The sequence below is a fragment of the Choloepus didactylus genome, chromosome 6, assembly GCF_015220235.1.
Source record: "Choloepus didactylus isolate mChoDid1 chromosome 6, mChoDid1.pri, whole genome shotgun sequence".
NCBI classification, from domain to species: domain Eukaryota; kingdom Metazoa; phylum Chordata; class Mammalia; order Pilosa; family Megalonychidae; genus Choloepus; species Choloepus didactylus.
The window spans coordinates 112,499,064-112,514,336 of NC_051312.1; the positions used below are offsets into that span (position 1 = coordinate 112,499,064).

Consider the following 15,273-nt stretch of genomic DNA (forward strand, 5'->3'; position numbering starts at 1 on the left):
TGCTGTCTCTCTGAATCCTGAGTCTGACCAATTGCAAATTTAGAATGGGGTTGGGAAAAAGAAAGTACTTGAATAAGTGATGCTGGAACTTCAAGTGGATGCAGAATTGGATGAAGGTGTATATTTTCTCCCTTTAGTTGCTCTTTTTTAATGGGTGATAGTTTTATTTTAATAGACAAGAATATTCTCTAATTATATTTACAAGAAGAAGTGTACATGGATGCTTGTCAACTAAAAGGTGAAATATGGTGACCAAACGTTGATTTTTGTATGCTCAGTATTTCTTCCTTTGGGGATGTGACCGGCCCCATTCTATAAGTATAATGGATTTGTCAGTTAATGTAACATGTCCTCCTTCTCCACCAGGCTTGGATCCTAGGTTTGGACAATCATAGTATCCTATGCCTTTGGCAATAGTGAGTAGTAAAAAATGTGAGCTCCTGACTCAAGCAGACCAATCAGATACTGTCCTTGCATTTTATCTATAGATACTGGAAAAAAATATATACCTTTGTTTCTTGCTGTTGACATTGGAAGTTGGGTAATGACAATGAAGAACTGCCAGTGACCCTTTTCATTAGCTGCATAAACAAAATCAGTCTGTATTCAGATGCAATAACTCCCACATACAAAGGGAAGTAGAGCTTAGAAATGTAGAGAGAGAGGAAAATCCCTTGTGACATCTTTTGAGCTCAAGTTCCAAGATTTCTGTAGTCCAGTTCCATCTTTGAATGTCTGCATTAAACAGCAAAGTAATTTTTGTATTAAGATAGTTTGAGTTGGGTACCTGTCACTTGCCAGTGAAACAGTTTGGATGAATACAGAAGATTATAAATGATGATCCTAATATCCTGTAGTTGTAAGAATGGCTGGGCCCATTTTGTTGTTCTTGTTTATGATGACAGGGTTGTGGGAAAAAGTATAATGCTGATGAAGAAAGAAATTTGCCTTAAACTGGTTTTAAGTTATTTAGGTCAGTAAAATTCATAGACAGTAGGGAAAATGGTATAGAAAAGGTTTCTTTGATACCTGATATAGATGGTAGTGGAAATGATCCAAACTTCCAAGAAAAAGAAGAAAAAAGGCACTGAGAAAAATCTGTGGATGAAAAAGTATGCAAAGAGACATGGTAAAATTAAAGTTGTTGATGGGTATCCCTGAAAGGAAAAAATCCGATTTTGGAGAAGCACCAGGAAAAATCTACATAAAGGTTAAACTCAGAAAACATGTTAATTGGAGTGCAAAAGGGGAAAAGTGAATCATAAGTTCAAATAGCAGTTATGTCTGTGGTGGGAAGAGGTGGGCCAGTGAAGGAATGTTCAAGAAAAAGAAAGCAAGTGGTTAAGAGCAGAATTATGAATACATTTTATTCCTGAAATCCATCTATATATTTTTTTTAAATTTGATTTAAAAAGTATGGCTTTCATTTTTTTTTTTTTTTTGTTTGTTTCTTTTTTGTGATCTTCTCAATGCTATATACTTTTGGAGAAAAGCTGTTAAGTTTTTGCTGCTGGAGTAAAATTGTTAACATTTTACTACTGAAACCAGCTGCTTCTCATGTTGTGCATGAATTATTCAATTTATCTTATACTTGAAATTCTTGAAAGATCTACCAAAAAGAGAAAGGTAGATTTCTTTCTTTCCTTCTTTGGAGCAAAGATCAAAATAAGTTTTCTGAGATTTTATCCTCCATTGCTTTACTGTTCAGGTAGCAAAATCCCTACCTTGCAGAATCTTTATCACATAGTGTTTGGGCATAATTTCTTTAATTCCTTCATTTTATATTAAAGTTTTTCTCCTTCAGGGAAAGGAAGGGGCTGAAGACTTCATATTATTGCGTTAGCCATCAGGGAGAGCTGTTCGATATAATACCAACTTGACTTTTATTATACTAAAGCATACGAGTGACACCTGTGTAAATCATCATGTCATGTTATTTGATCAATGAAAGACAACTGTCATTCTAGGAGATCCATTTTCCATGTAATAATATGAAAAATCTCTGTTATTTCTAGATGTTAAATTAGGAGACTACATTAACTCATCACCCCTATCTCGAGTGTGGTACATATTTAGCCAAAGCTTGATCTGATGCATTGGTCATGGTATTTCCTGACCACATCTGAAATCTAAGCAATAATTATGTTGCTAATAATTGCTAATCTGCTGCTAATTTGCTTTGAAATCTTGGGTAAGTTCCTCTCTGAATTTATTTTCCTGTCTCTAAAAAGCTGAAAGTAATACTAAGCAACATTACATTGGAAGTGGGAGTATTCCTAAATGATTATAAAGTATTTTGCAGGTTGATAATCATGTGTGTATCAGTGGTGATAATAGTGAACCATTAATCCTCTTCCTGTCAAGAAAAATGTTGCTATTTAGGGAGTTACTGTGTGAGGAAAAAGTGGGGAAGGCAAAACAGAATGGAAACAAGGAAAAAGAAGGCTTAGAATAGTGAATTAATCTCTTTATCTAAAGGAAGACAGATTTCTCTAAAGGTCAAATTTGTTGACTTGACTTTATTTAAAATAAAGTCTGGGGAGCTGCGGTTTTGTTCTGTAGGGAAGAGAGACAGATTTATAAACTCTGAGCAAGGTTCTGCTTGCCCAAGGTTGCTGCTGTGCGGAGACCCTGAGGTGAAACCACTGTCACCATGTCTGACCAGGAAGTGAAACCTTCAACTGAGGACTTGGGGGATAAGAAAGAAGGCGAATACATTAAACTGAAAGTCATTGGACAGGATAGCAATGAGATTCACTTCAAGGTGAAAATGACAACACATCTCAAGAAACTCAAGGAATCATACTGTCAAAGACAGGGCGTTCCAATGAATTCACTCAGGTTTCTCTTTGAAGGTCAGAGAATTGCTGATAATCACACTCCAAAAGAACTGGGTATGGAGGAAGAAGATGTGATTGAAGTATATCAGGAACAAATGGGGTCATTCAACAGTTTAGATATTCTTTAATTTTTTTTTTCTTTTCCCTTAATCCTTTTTTATTTTTAAAAATAGTTCTTTTGTAATGTGGTGTTCAAAATGGAATTGAAAACTGGCACCCTATCTCTTTAAGACATCTGGTATTTTGAATTATAGTGCTCAATTATCGTTTGTTTTCATTGTGCTGATTTTGGTGATCAAGACTCAGCCCCCTTCATATAGCCCTCTCCTTTTAAAAAATTACATGTGTGCACAGAGAGGTCACCTTTTCCAGGACTGTGCATTTTCAGGCTTGTGGTGATAAATAAGATCTACCAATGTGAGAGTGTTTATAATGACTTTTCCAATTGGCTCTGAGGTTCTAGCATGTGATTGCTTCACTCCTGGACTGTGACTTTCAGTGGGAGATGGAAGTTTTTTAGAGAACTGAACTGTGGAAAAACGACCTTTCCTTAACTTGAAGCTACTTTTAAAATCTGAGGGTCTGGACCAAAAGAAGAGGAATATCCGGTTGGAATCAAGATGACAGATACGGTGTGAGTAATGACTAACTCCAAAGATGGCTTCACTGAAGAGACAAAGCATTTTAAGAATAAAAACAATCTTGTCAGAAGATCCCAGAAAAGTTCTGATTTTCATTAACAATTAATAATGTTATTCATGCAGAAGTGTATAAGACAGAGCACTGCTCTTTTTGATTTTATTTGTACTTTTTAGCCTGGGATATGAGTTTTAAATGGACATTGTCTGTACCAGCTTCACTAAAATAAACAAATATTTGTAAAAATCAAAATAAAAAATAAATAAAGTCTGGGGAAAAAATGTCTTATATGGACAAATTTAGTTTTAATTTGTCAATTTTAACTGTATTTTTCAATGGGGTACTTAATATTTTATTTAAGCAATATTTAAGCATTTAGTCAAAATTGCTATTTCATGCCAATTTATATGTATTCATATAATTTTTTTGTTGTTGTTTTGGTAACTTTGGTTCTCTTATGTTTCATTATTTGGAAAGGGAACGTCTGTCTAATGCCTCATTTAAGATTCAGTAGAGTCTTTCTTGCTTCAGTAATTTTCCTATTAAATTACATCTATTAGTGCTAGTTCCTCATGCTAAAGGAAACCAATAAAATCACCCAAACTAATGAAGTTGTTTCCAACAGCAAGTTCTTCGTTATGGGGGTACTTCTAATTACTATTAAAATGAACTGGAACGGAATGTCTCCAGAACAGGGTGTCCCAGAGCTATAAACCAAAACCATAAACAGCTGTGCAACTCCTAATCTATTCATTTCACCTTTACAATTACAACACAACATCAACTAATTTTTAATTGTTGATAGAGAAGAACAAGAATGGATTTGGAAACCAAATAGGAAACATTAACAAGGATTTCCTCATATTATTATAACAAGGACATGTTGGTTATATTTTGTTTTGAAGCTAGGATTTATTTTCTTTTCCTCACGTTATCATATTTGCTCACACATTTATGTTCTTCTACACTAACTGCTAAGCTTAGGCAACACCTCAGTCAAGACTGCATTAACAAGAATAGTGAGGCTGCATATACTGCCGAAAACACTGTCAGTGCTGGAATAGTTTGTACAGGAGGATGGCTTTAGATCAGATTTAATTAAGGTGTACTTCCCTTTCCAATATAATTTTTATGCCTAAAGCCATACAAAGCTAAACTTCTATCCAAATCTGAAAGAAGCGACACTATATATAAACAAGAAAGAAGGCTGTTTTTGTTGACCCTAATTCACTCTCAACATGCGTTTTGAAACAGAAACGTGTCCCTTTAGTTGAGAAATTAAAATAGGTGTACAGATCAAACACATCTAAGACAAATAGTTATGAAGCCTTAATAATGCTTCTTTGTAACCTGAATAAAATTGATAATGCTTTTTGGTAACTTAATACATACTTTTTCTGTCATTCTTGCCGACAAAAGTCTGTTCTTAATTTTATAGTTCATAGAAAAGACAACTACATGTTTGTTTGGTTGGTTTTTTTTGGGTGGGGGAGTTGCTAGGTTGAAAAAGGTTGTATGTTGACTTTGAAAATACAACCATAGAAAGTAAAAAGGGACAATGGTGAGGCTTGTAATTGTCCAGTAATTTACTTAAAGGATCTAATTTATCTACTGTATCTTGAACTTACCTCTATGTTTAAGTCACAAGGTACTCTCCTGGATCATGCTGTTTTTATTCATTGCTAGGATTACTTAATTTTATGTTCAATGTTGCCTGCTTAAATCTTTGTTATTTTGAAAATCATGTGTAGGCTCTTTGAGCAATTATGGCATGATTAAAATTCTTTATCCATAACACAGTTACCTGTAAGTTCAAAATTCTCTCTTTATCTTTGATGTTTAGTTGCTGTTCTTTGAGGAAAAGCATGTGTAGTTTAAAAATCTCTGGGGTCCAAATGCATCAGCATAAGATGCTGTATATACAAGTACTCTTGGGAAAAACTACCACAAGGATGTTAGGGCTCCTAGTTGGGATCTTCTCCATTAACATAGATGTCTTGTGAGTAAATGAGAAGCCATGTACAAGTGGAAGCACTACGCTGGCTCATACCTTTCGTATTTCCCTATCCCCTAAATGTGAATCGCTCTGCCCAATTTATGTGTGAGAAGAGCCATTGAATCATTTGGAATGTCTCAGTTTCTTATTATAGACTATTGGTTGAAATGGCATTAATGTGTTTGTATGTGTAGATGTTGAATTGAGTTATGTGTAAAAAATATTGCATACTCAAGAGTGGCTTGGGTTAATAAAGCACTTCTAAATGCTTACTTCTTTAAACTAAGATTGTGATATCACTTTGCCCATGTTTTAGAAACTTACATGTCACAAAATCAGTAAAACCTAAAAACCCCCAAAGATTTTATAAGCCAGGCTGTCTTTATCTCATATTTTCTTCTTAGTCTGAAGCCACCATTATACTGAATTTAATTTCAACTTTCAGAAACAAATAGAAACTGTAAAACTTCTATCATTCATATTATATTTTCATATAACTTCATTTGTATTAAATTTTTTGTTGAGCAATTATTAATGAAATTTTCATATATATACATAATAATTTATTTTCCTGTGAAAAAGGGAGGAACTATATGGTCAATTATTTATGTCTATCTACTATGTATCTATCTATCCATCCATCTATGCATCCATCCATCCATCTATCTATTTATCTATGTAGATGACATATGGGGCTGTACATGCACACATACATATTGACTCTTTATAAACAAGAGGGAGAGGGATGAAGTGAGAAGGAAATAGAGAGAGTGAGAGAATGAATTACAATAAATTAATAAATAAAGGGAAAACAAACTTTGGTCTTTTAGAGGGGCTGCTCTATGCAACCTGCAGGCCTGAGAAGTTTCTACAAGGTTTATTTTGAAAATGATTTGTCATGTTTGAATGTATATCTGAAAGCATTTACTTGCTTTCTAAATCACTGTGACTCACAACGTTAAAGGATTCAAAATAGAAGCTTTGCAAAAGTTTGCATTGTGTGTGTGTGTGTATGCCTGTGTTAGGGTGAAAATCATGCCACATCTTTGTTCTCTGTTGGATTTTTTGTTATTTAGTCCTAACAAGGGTGAACTATTTTTGAATTTTAGCTTGCTAGTCTATGTATCAGATTCTTTGATGGCATGGCAAAAATGTAATATATTGTTCCAGTTTGGATATATTATGTCCCCCAAGAAAAGCTATGATTTTTTAATCCAGTTTCATGGGATATTGGGATTAGGTTGTTTCCATGGAGATGTGATCCACCCAACTGTGACTGACACCTTTGGTTAGGGTGTGATCTGTGATTGAACGTTTCTATGGAGGTGTGGCCCTGTCCATTCAGCATGGGCTTTTATTAGTTCACTGGAGTCTTATAAAAGCTCACAAATAGAAGGACCTCAGAGCTGCAGCTGAGAGACACATTTTGAAGACAGCCATTGGAAGCTGACACTGACATTTTGGAGAACACCTTTTGGAAATGCAAGCTGGAAACAAGTGGATGCCAGCCATGTGCCTTCTGAGCTAACAGGTTTTCAGACGCTATTGGCCATCCTCCAGTGAAGGTACCTATTAATGCCTTACCTTAGACACTTTATGGTCTTAAGACGTAACTTTGTAACCAGATAAACCCCCTTTATAAAACCCAATCCATTTCTGTTGTTTTGCAAAATGGCAGCATTAGCAAGCCGGAAGAGATTTTGGTACCAGAGAAGTGGGGTGCTGCTGCTATATTTGCAAATACCAAACATGTTGGAATGGCTTTTTAAATGGATAAGGGGAAGATTCTGGAAGAATTGTGAGGAGCTTGATAGAAAAGGCCTAGGTTGATTTGAAGAGACTGTGGAAATATAGAGTCTAAAGATTGTTCTGATGAGTCCTTGAACAGAAATGATTAATGTGTCATTGCCAACTGGAAGAAAGGTGATCCTTGTTTTAAAGTGGCAGAGAATTTGGCAAAACTGAGTCCTGGTGTCGGATGGAAGGCAGAATTTGAAAGCAATGAGCTGGGATACTTAGCTGAGGAGATTTCAAAACTAAATATCAAAGTGCAGCCTGGCTTCTCCTTGCAGCTTATAGTAAAATGCGACAGGACAGAGATAACTGAGAAATTAACTCTTGGGTCAAAGAAACCAAAAATTGGTGGCTTGAAAGATTCTGGGCTTCCAGAAAGTGAAACCCCAGAGGCTATAGACCCACACAAGGATTTAACCAAACATGGAATCCGACCGCCATTTTGTTACAAGCCAAGATTGGAAAGGGAGTTATCCAGAAAGGATTTGTAGAAAGTCCTATTGTCTGACTGTTTTGACCCCTGTGTGCTTCACGCCAAGCCAACAAGTTTTTTGAGAGAACTGTATAGCTGGAGCCATGGCCGGTCTGGAGGGGACGAAGGAACAAATTGAAGGCAAAATTTCTTCAAGGACAGAACCATGGAAATTGAGGTCTGGAGTCAAGAGGTCTTGGGCAGGGAGAGTGAGCGGCCCATGCATGTGGAAAAGGGTGAGTTTGCCCAGGAGGCAGAGTGCAGGCTTTCCGCCTCGATGTTCAGGAAGAGTGCTGCTACTCCAGGTCCCAGAGAGCTTGGAGCACATTCCCTGGGGATTGGGAAAAGCCAGGCCACCACCCCACTGTTTGGAGAGGGGAGAGCCTTTGCCCCAGAGAGGCAGAGTCTGGGTGACACCCCAATGTTTGAGGAGGGTGGGGCCAAGGAAAAGGTGGTCTCCCCAATGTGTGGATATGTTGGAGCACTCACCCCAACGTTTGGAGAGAAAAGGGCTGTTGCATAGAGCCTTGGGAAGGGTTGGAATCCCGCTTTCTCAAGCTCCAAGGATAAAATGCCATTCTCTAAATGACTCTCAGACTTTGAAATCTAATGAAGTTTGCCCTGTATGTCTTAGGAATTGTTTTGGTCCCTTAAACCCTGTTTTCCTTTCAATTTCTCCCTATGGCAATGGGAAGGTGTTCTAGTTTGCTAATGCTGCCAGAATGCAAAACACCAGAGATGGATTGGCTTTTACAAAAGGGGGTTTATTTGGTTACACAGCTACAGTCTTAAGGCCATAAATTGTCCAAGGTGACACATCAGCAATCGGGTACCTTCACTGGAGGATGGCCAATGGTGTCTGGAAAACCTCTGTTGCTGGGAAGGCACGTGGCTGGTGTCTGCTCCAAAGTTCTGGTTTCAAAATGGCTTTCTCCCAAGACATTCCTCTCTAGGCTGCAGTTCCTCAAAAATGCAACTCTTAGTTGCACTTGGGGTATTTGTCCTCTCTTAGCTTCTCTGGAGCAAGAGTCTGCTTTCAACAGCTGTCTTCAAACTGTCTCTCATCTGCTGCTCCTGTGTTTTCTTCAAAGTGTCCCTCTTGGCTGTAGCTCCTCTTCAAAATGTCACTCACAGCTGCACTGAGTTCCCTCTGCCCATCAGCTCATTTATATGGCTCCATTGATCAAGGCCCACCCTGAATGGGTGGTGCCACGCCTCCATGGAAATATCTCATTAGAGTTATCACCTAAAGTTGGGTAGGGCGCATTTCCATGCAAACAACCTAATCCAAACGTTCCAACTTAATCCCCACTAATATGTCTGCCCCACAAGATTCCATCAAAGAATAGGGCTTTTTCTGGGGGACATAATACATTCAAACTGGCACAGAAGGCTTATTCTATGACTGTCCTTCCTTTGTATGTTGGCAGCAGATAACTTGTTCTGAGTTTCACAGGTCCACAGCCAGAGGGGAATTTTGTTTTAGGACAAGACCACACATGTGACTGATTTTAATGGGATCTTGTGCTTAACTATTGTTACTGAAATGATTTAAGTTTTTGTGATATTAGGATGGGATGAATGTATTTTGTATATGGAAAGATCATGTCATTTTGGGGTCCAGGGTGGAATGTGCCGGTTTGGATGTAGTATGTCCCCCAAAACACCATGTTCTTTGATGCAATCTTGTGGGGGAAGACTTATTAGTGTTGATTAGTTTGGAACCTATTGATTCAGTGTTTCCATGGAGATGTCACTCAGTCAACTGTCAGCAAGACCTTTGTTGGATAATTTCCATGGAGGTGTTACCCACCCATTCAGGGTGGGTCTTAACTGAATCACTGGAATCCTATAAAAGTGTTCACAGACAGAAGGAGGTGCTACAGCCAAGAGAGACACTTTGATGAATGCACAGGAGCTGAAAGTGGAGCCGGAACACAACCTGGGATCAGCAGATGCCAGCCATGTGCCTTTCCAGCTAACAGAGGTTTTCCAGATGCCATTGGCCTTCCTTCAGTAATGGTATACTTGTGTTGATGCCTTCGTTTGGACATTTTCATAGCCTTCAGACTGTAACTTTGTAACCAAATAAAACCCCTTTGTAAAAGCCAATCCGTTTCTGGTGTTTTGCAAAACAGCAGCATTAGCAAACTGGAACATATATCAGAATAACATAATTTCTCCCCCAAATCAGAATATGTTAAAAATGACCGTTTTCGCTAAGAAATGTAAGAGTAATGCTGTTTTGTATAGAAGCTTCAAGGTAATCCTAAAACCTTTCCTTTATATGATATGGAGAAAGAACAATTTAGACTGAACTTTTAAAAGCCTCTAGAGGATGAAAAGCCACCTGCAGTACCTATAAATTTGGGCAAATTCCTCTTTTCTTCAGGTCCTCCAAATATCATATAGTGCTTTGTCCTGCCACATATTGACTTTCCTTACTGACCTGTAAGGCTGGGAATGCTGTCAGGCCTATTTTTCCATGAGGGCTTTGTGAGCATTGGCTCCATAAAGTTGACCTTAATTCCTTAAAAGGGTCTGGTCATATATGATTGAAAGAGCAGTGGGGTAAGGGTTAAGGGAGTATGACAGGTATCATTGTTTCTGTCTGCAGCAAAGTTATACAGATAATTATTGTGTTCTAGGGTCTGATGGTGAGATTAAAGTGCCAAGAATGTGGTAGGCAGTCATGAGTAGAATTTATTTTTATTGTCATGGTAAATATGAAAGTCCCCCAAACTGGCTTTGCTCCCCCCTTCACCAAAATTGGGGGTGGAGTGGGGTGGGTAGATACAATACAGTGCATATAAACAAATAAAAGTAATTTACTGTCTTAATTTAAGTGAACCAGTTTCAATGTCTTTCCTAGAAGTCAACCTTTTGGGAAAGGTTGAGTGATTTAATGCATTCAATTTTGAACTTGGAATACAAAAACGTGTTTTTATTTCCATGCTAATGCTTATCAGCTGACTTGGGTCCTGCTGGCAGGCATTTGCTAAATAAGCAGTTTTCCCTCAGAAAATACATATATTGCTTGGATTCAACCTATTAGTGAAAATGTTTGTTTCCATTGCAATTTTTTTGGTTTATTCTGACTACAAACATTTTCAATCAAAGCAGTTTATTTTGACAGAGACATTTTCAAAGGAACTGCATTCATGAATAAAATAAGCAATAAAATAAAATTTTCCTCTTAGACAAGATCTCACATGGCTATTCAAAGCATGCATCTGATAAAATATTGCACAAAATCTGTTATCTGTATCTATCTATCATCGATATATCTATCATCTATCGATATATCATTATCTAATATACTGTCTTTACACACATATGCACACATGTACACATCACATGTATGTATGCATCTTTAATATTTTTCTATTTCATGTGACATCATCATTATCATTAATCAGCATTCATTAGGAACTTATTCTGCTCAGAACATGATTTTAGAAGCTGGAGAATAAGTGCAGAGTTTTAGAAATGGCTTTTTCCTCATAGTACCACTTACTTCGAGTAAGATAGTTACTCTTATTTTCTCACCTTTTAAAATTGCGATAAAATATTGATTTCTTCATGCTTATGTGAAATTATTATGAACATTAATAAAAGTCCATGTTTGGATGGAAACTGAAACTCTCCTGGAGACAGTTATTATTTTCATGAACTATTATAGCCCAAATTTCCATGATATAGCTTTAAATAAAAACTGTAAGGAAAGAATATATTGAGTCATTATGAATGTCTTTTGGGGCCACTATGAATTACTCTGGTTACTGAAGTGAACAAAGACACATTGATCACCTGATTCCTTCTATTTGCATCTAGTAAAGAGAAAAATAAATCTGATATGGTATTATGTGTCTCAGGACACAAAGGTTGGAGAAATTGTTAGGAAAGTCACCGACACCAGTAAGCAGTCATTACCCAGACCTCACCGCCTTCTCTGGGGAAGTCACGAACACTCACTGAGCGGCCATCCTCCAGCCTTTATTTGCCCTGCTGGACCCTTTATGCTGTGCAAGTAATAAAGAGGTTATTTGTTTGAAGTTTCTCTTTTGCCCTGAACCTGTGATCCCATGACACATAGTTGTAGCAACGCGCTCCACATAAATGATATTGTTTTGTACAATTTTCTCAAAAGGATATGGCTGTAGGAGGGCACATTACATATTAATCATGTTATTTCCATAGTGAAGTATGGAATATTTCATTTACCAGTGATTTTATTGTCAATATAACTGTGTTAGAATGTGTTATTGGACTTATTTGATGATATAAAACTCTGGAGAAGAGCTAAGTCACATTTTAACAGAAAAAGAAGTGATTATCCATACTGTGATAGGCTTACAAATCAAGGCAAGTCTCTCCTGATACTTTTAGCCAAGAACCTTGAATGATATTGATTTAAAAATTAAAGTGGTGTCTCAGAGATATTGGGCTATAATATAGAGATATATGTAGAGAAAATTTGTAATTATGAGAACTTTACACAATGTTTGAAAGAATTAGGCAGATATTCTATAGCTTCTTTGTTTTTTTAACATGTTTGTAATAACTGCTTTAATGTACCTGTTAATTACAAATCTGGGTAATGTCAGAATTGTTTACTAATTAAAAAAATTTTTATGAACAAATGCTCATTATCTCCTCCCATCCCTCCCTCACCTGATGACCTCTGTTCTGTTTTCTATCTCTATGAATTTGCTATTTCTAGTTATCTATTATAAGTAACATGATACAAATTTTGTTCTTATGTCTTGCTTATTTCACTGAACATAATGTTTTCTTTTTTCTTTTTATTAGGGAAGTTGTGAGTTTATAGACCAATCATGCTTAAAATACAGGATTCTCATTTACCACCTACGCCAGTTTGGATATATTATGTCCCCCACAAAGCCATGTTCTTTTAATCCAATCTTATGGGATATTTGGATTAGGTTGTTTCCATGGAGATGTGACTCACCCAACTGTAGGTAATACTTTGATTAGATTTTTTTCCATGGAGATGTGGCCCTACCCATTCAACCTGGGTCTCGATTAGTTTACTGGAGTCCTTTAAAAGAGCCATCACAGGCGCAGGCTACTGCAGCTGAGAGAGACATTTTGGAGAGGGCCATTGAAGCAGACTTTTACTAGCCCAGAATTTGCCTGGGAGAAATTTAGAGAATACCCCCAGATGCTTAGAGAGAAACATCCTGGGAGAAAGCCATTTGGAAACCAGAACCCCAGGGCAGATGCCCACCACGTGACTTCTCAGCTGACAGAGTTGTTCCAGACACCATCAGCCATTCTTCAGTGAAGCTATTCTCCTGTTGGTGCCTTAATTTGGACATTTTCATGGCCTTCAGACTGTAACTTTGTATCCATATAAACCCCCTTTATAAAAGCTAATCTGTTTCTGGTATTTTGCGTAACGGCAGCATTAGCAAACTGGAACAGATTTTGGTACTAGAGAAGTGGGGTGCCGCTGCTGAGTTTGCAAATACCAAACATGTTGGAATGGCTTTTTAAATGGATAAGGGGAAGATTCTGGAAGAATTGTGAGGAGCTTGATAGAAAAGGCCTAGATTGCTTTGAAGAGACTGTTTGTGGAAATACGGACTCTAAAGATTGTTCTGATGAGTCCTTGAACAGAAATGTTGAATGTGTTGTTGCAAACTGGAATAAAGGCAATCCTTGTTTTAAAGTGGCAGAGAATTTGGCAAAACTGAATCCTGATGTTGGATGGAGAGCAGAATTTGAAAGCAATGAGCTGAAATACTTAGTTGTAGAGATCTCCAAGCTAAGTGTTGAAAATGCAACCTGGTTTCTCTTTGCAGCTTACAGTAAAATGTGAGAGGAAAGAGATAAGCTAAGAACTTAACTCCTGGGTTCAAAAAAAAAACAGAAACTGATGGTCTGGAAAACTCTGGGTTTCCAGAAAGTGAAACCCCAGTGGCTACAGCCCCAAGTGAGGATTTAACCAAATGTAGAACCTAAGCACCATGTCGGTACAAGCCAGGATTGGAAAAGGAGTTATCCAGAAAGGATTTGCACAAAGTCCTATTGTCTGATGGTTTTGATCCCTGTGTTCTTCATGCCAACCCAGCAAATTTTTTGCGAGATCTGTATAAATGGAACCACTGTCAGTCTGGACTATAAGGGATGGAGAAGGAACAAATTGAAGGAAAAATTTCTTCAAATACAGAACCATGGAAATTGAGGACTGGAGTCAAGAAATCTCAGGCAAAGAGAGCAGAGCAACCCATGCAAGTGGAAAGGGTGAGTTTGCCCCGGAGGCAGAGGGCAGGCCTTCCTGCTTCCCTGCTAAGGAAGAGTGCTGCCACCCCAGGACTCAGAGAGGGTGGAGCAGATTCCCTGGGGATTGGGGAGAGCCTGGCCACCACCCTACTGTTCAGAGAAGAGAGATCATTTGCCCCAGAAAGGCAGAGTTTGAGTGTCACCCTGATGTTTGAGGAGGGTGGGGCCAAGAAGAAGGTGGTCTCCCCAGTGTGTGGATATGTTGGAGCACTCACCTCAGTGTTTAGAGAGAAAAGGGCTGCCTCAAAAGCCTTTGGAAAGGGTTGGATTCCTGCTTTCTCAAGCCCCAGGAATAAAACATCATTCTATAAATGGTTCTCAGACTTTGAAATCTATTGAAATCTAATGAAATATTCCCTGCATGTTTTCGGAGCTGTTTTGGTCCAGTGGTGCCTGTTTTCCTTTCAATTTCTCCCTGTGGTAATGGAAACATTTATCCCATGATTGTCCCACCTTTGTACATTGGAATCAGATAACTTGTTCTGAGTTTCACAGGTCCACAGCCAGAGGAGAATGTTAGGACTTTGTACTTATCCATATTGTGATGAAATGAATGTATTTTTGCATTTGGAAAGAACATGACTTTTTGGGTTCCACAGGGTGGAATGTGCTGGTTTGGATATAATTAAGTCCCCCCAAAAGCCATATTCTTTAATGCAGTCTTGTAGGGGCAGATATATTAGTGTTGATTAGGTTGGAATCTTTTGATTGTTTCCATGGAGATGTGACTCAATCACCTATGTGCTAGACCTTTGATTAAATTATCTACATGGAGATACGGACCCTGCCCATTCAGGGTTGATCTTATTAAATCACTGGAGTCCTATAAGAGAGGGACATTTTGGAGAGCAGCTAAGAGAGACATCTTGGAGAAGACCATTGAAAGCTGATGCTTGGAGATGCAGATAGAAGGATGTTTGGAGATGTTAATCTAAGAGATGCTAGCCCATAGTTTGCTCTGGGGAAACTAAGAGAGGACCCCCAGATGGTTAGATGCACAGGAGCTGAAAAGGCTAAGAGAGACAAACACAGGAACATTTTGGAGAAAGCTATTTTGAAATGCAACCCAGGAACAGCAGATGCCAGCCATGTGCATTCCCAGCTGGCAGAGGTGTCTTGAATGCCATTGGCCATTCTTTAGTGAAGGTATCTTCTTCTTGATGCCCTAGTATGGACACTTTTATGGCCTTAGGACTATAACTTTGTAAGCAAATAAACCCCCT

General features: G+C 37.9%; 1 protein-coding gene across 1 annotated transcript; it reads left to right on the forward strand.

Moving 5' to 3' along the window:
- Window positions 1-2,602: 2,602 nt before the first annotated feature.
- On the forward strand, window positions 2,603-2,968 carry LOC119537269 (small ubiquitin-related modifier 1-like). The gene has a single exon (XM_037839783.1). It carries the CDS (start codon window positions 2,654-2,656, stop codon window positions 2,966-2,968), a length of 315 nt encoding a protein of 104 aa, XP_037695711.1. The 5' UTR covers window positions 2,603-2,653.
- Window positions 2,969-15,273: the final 12,305 nt, after the last annotated feature.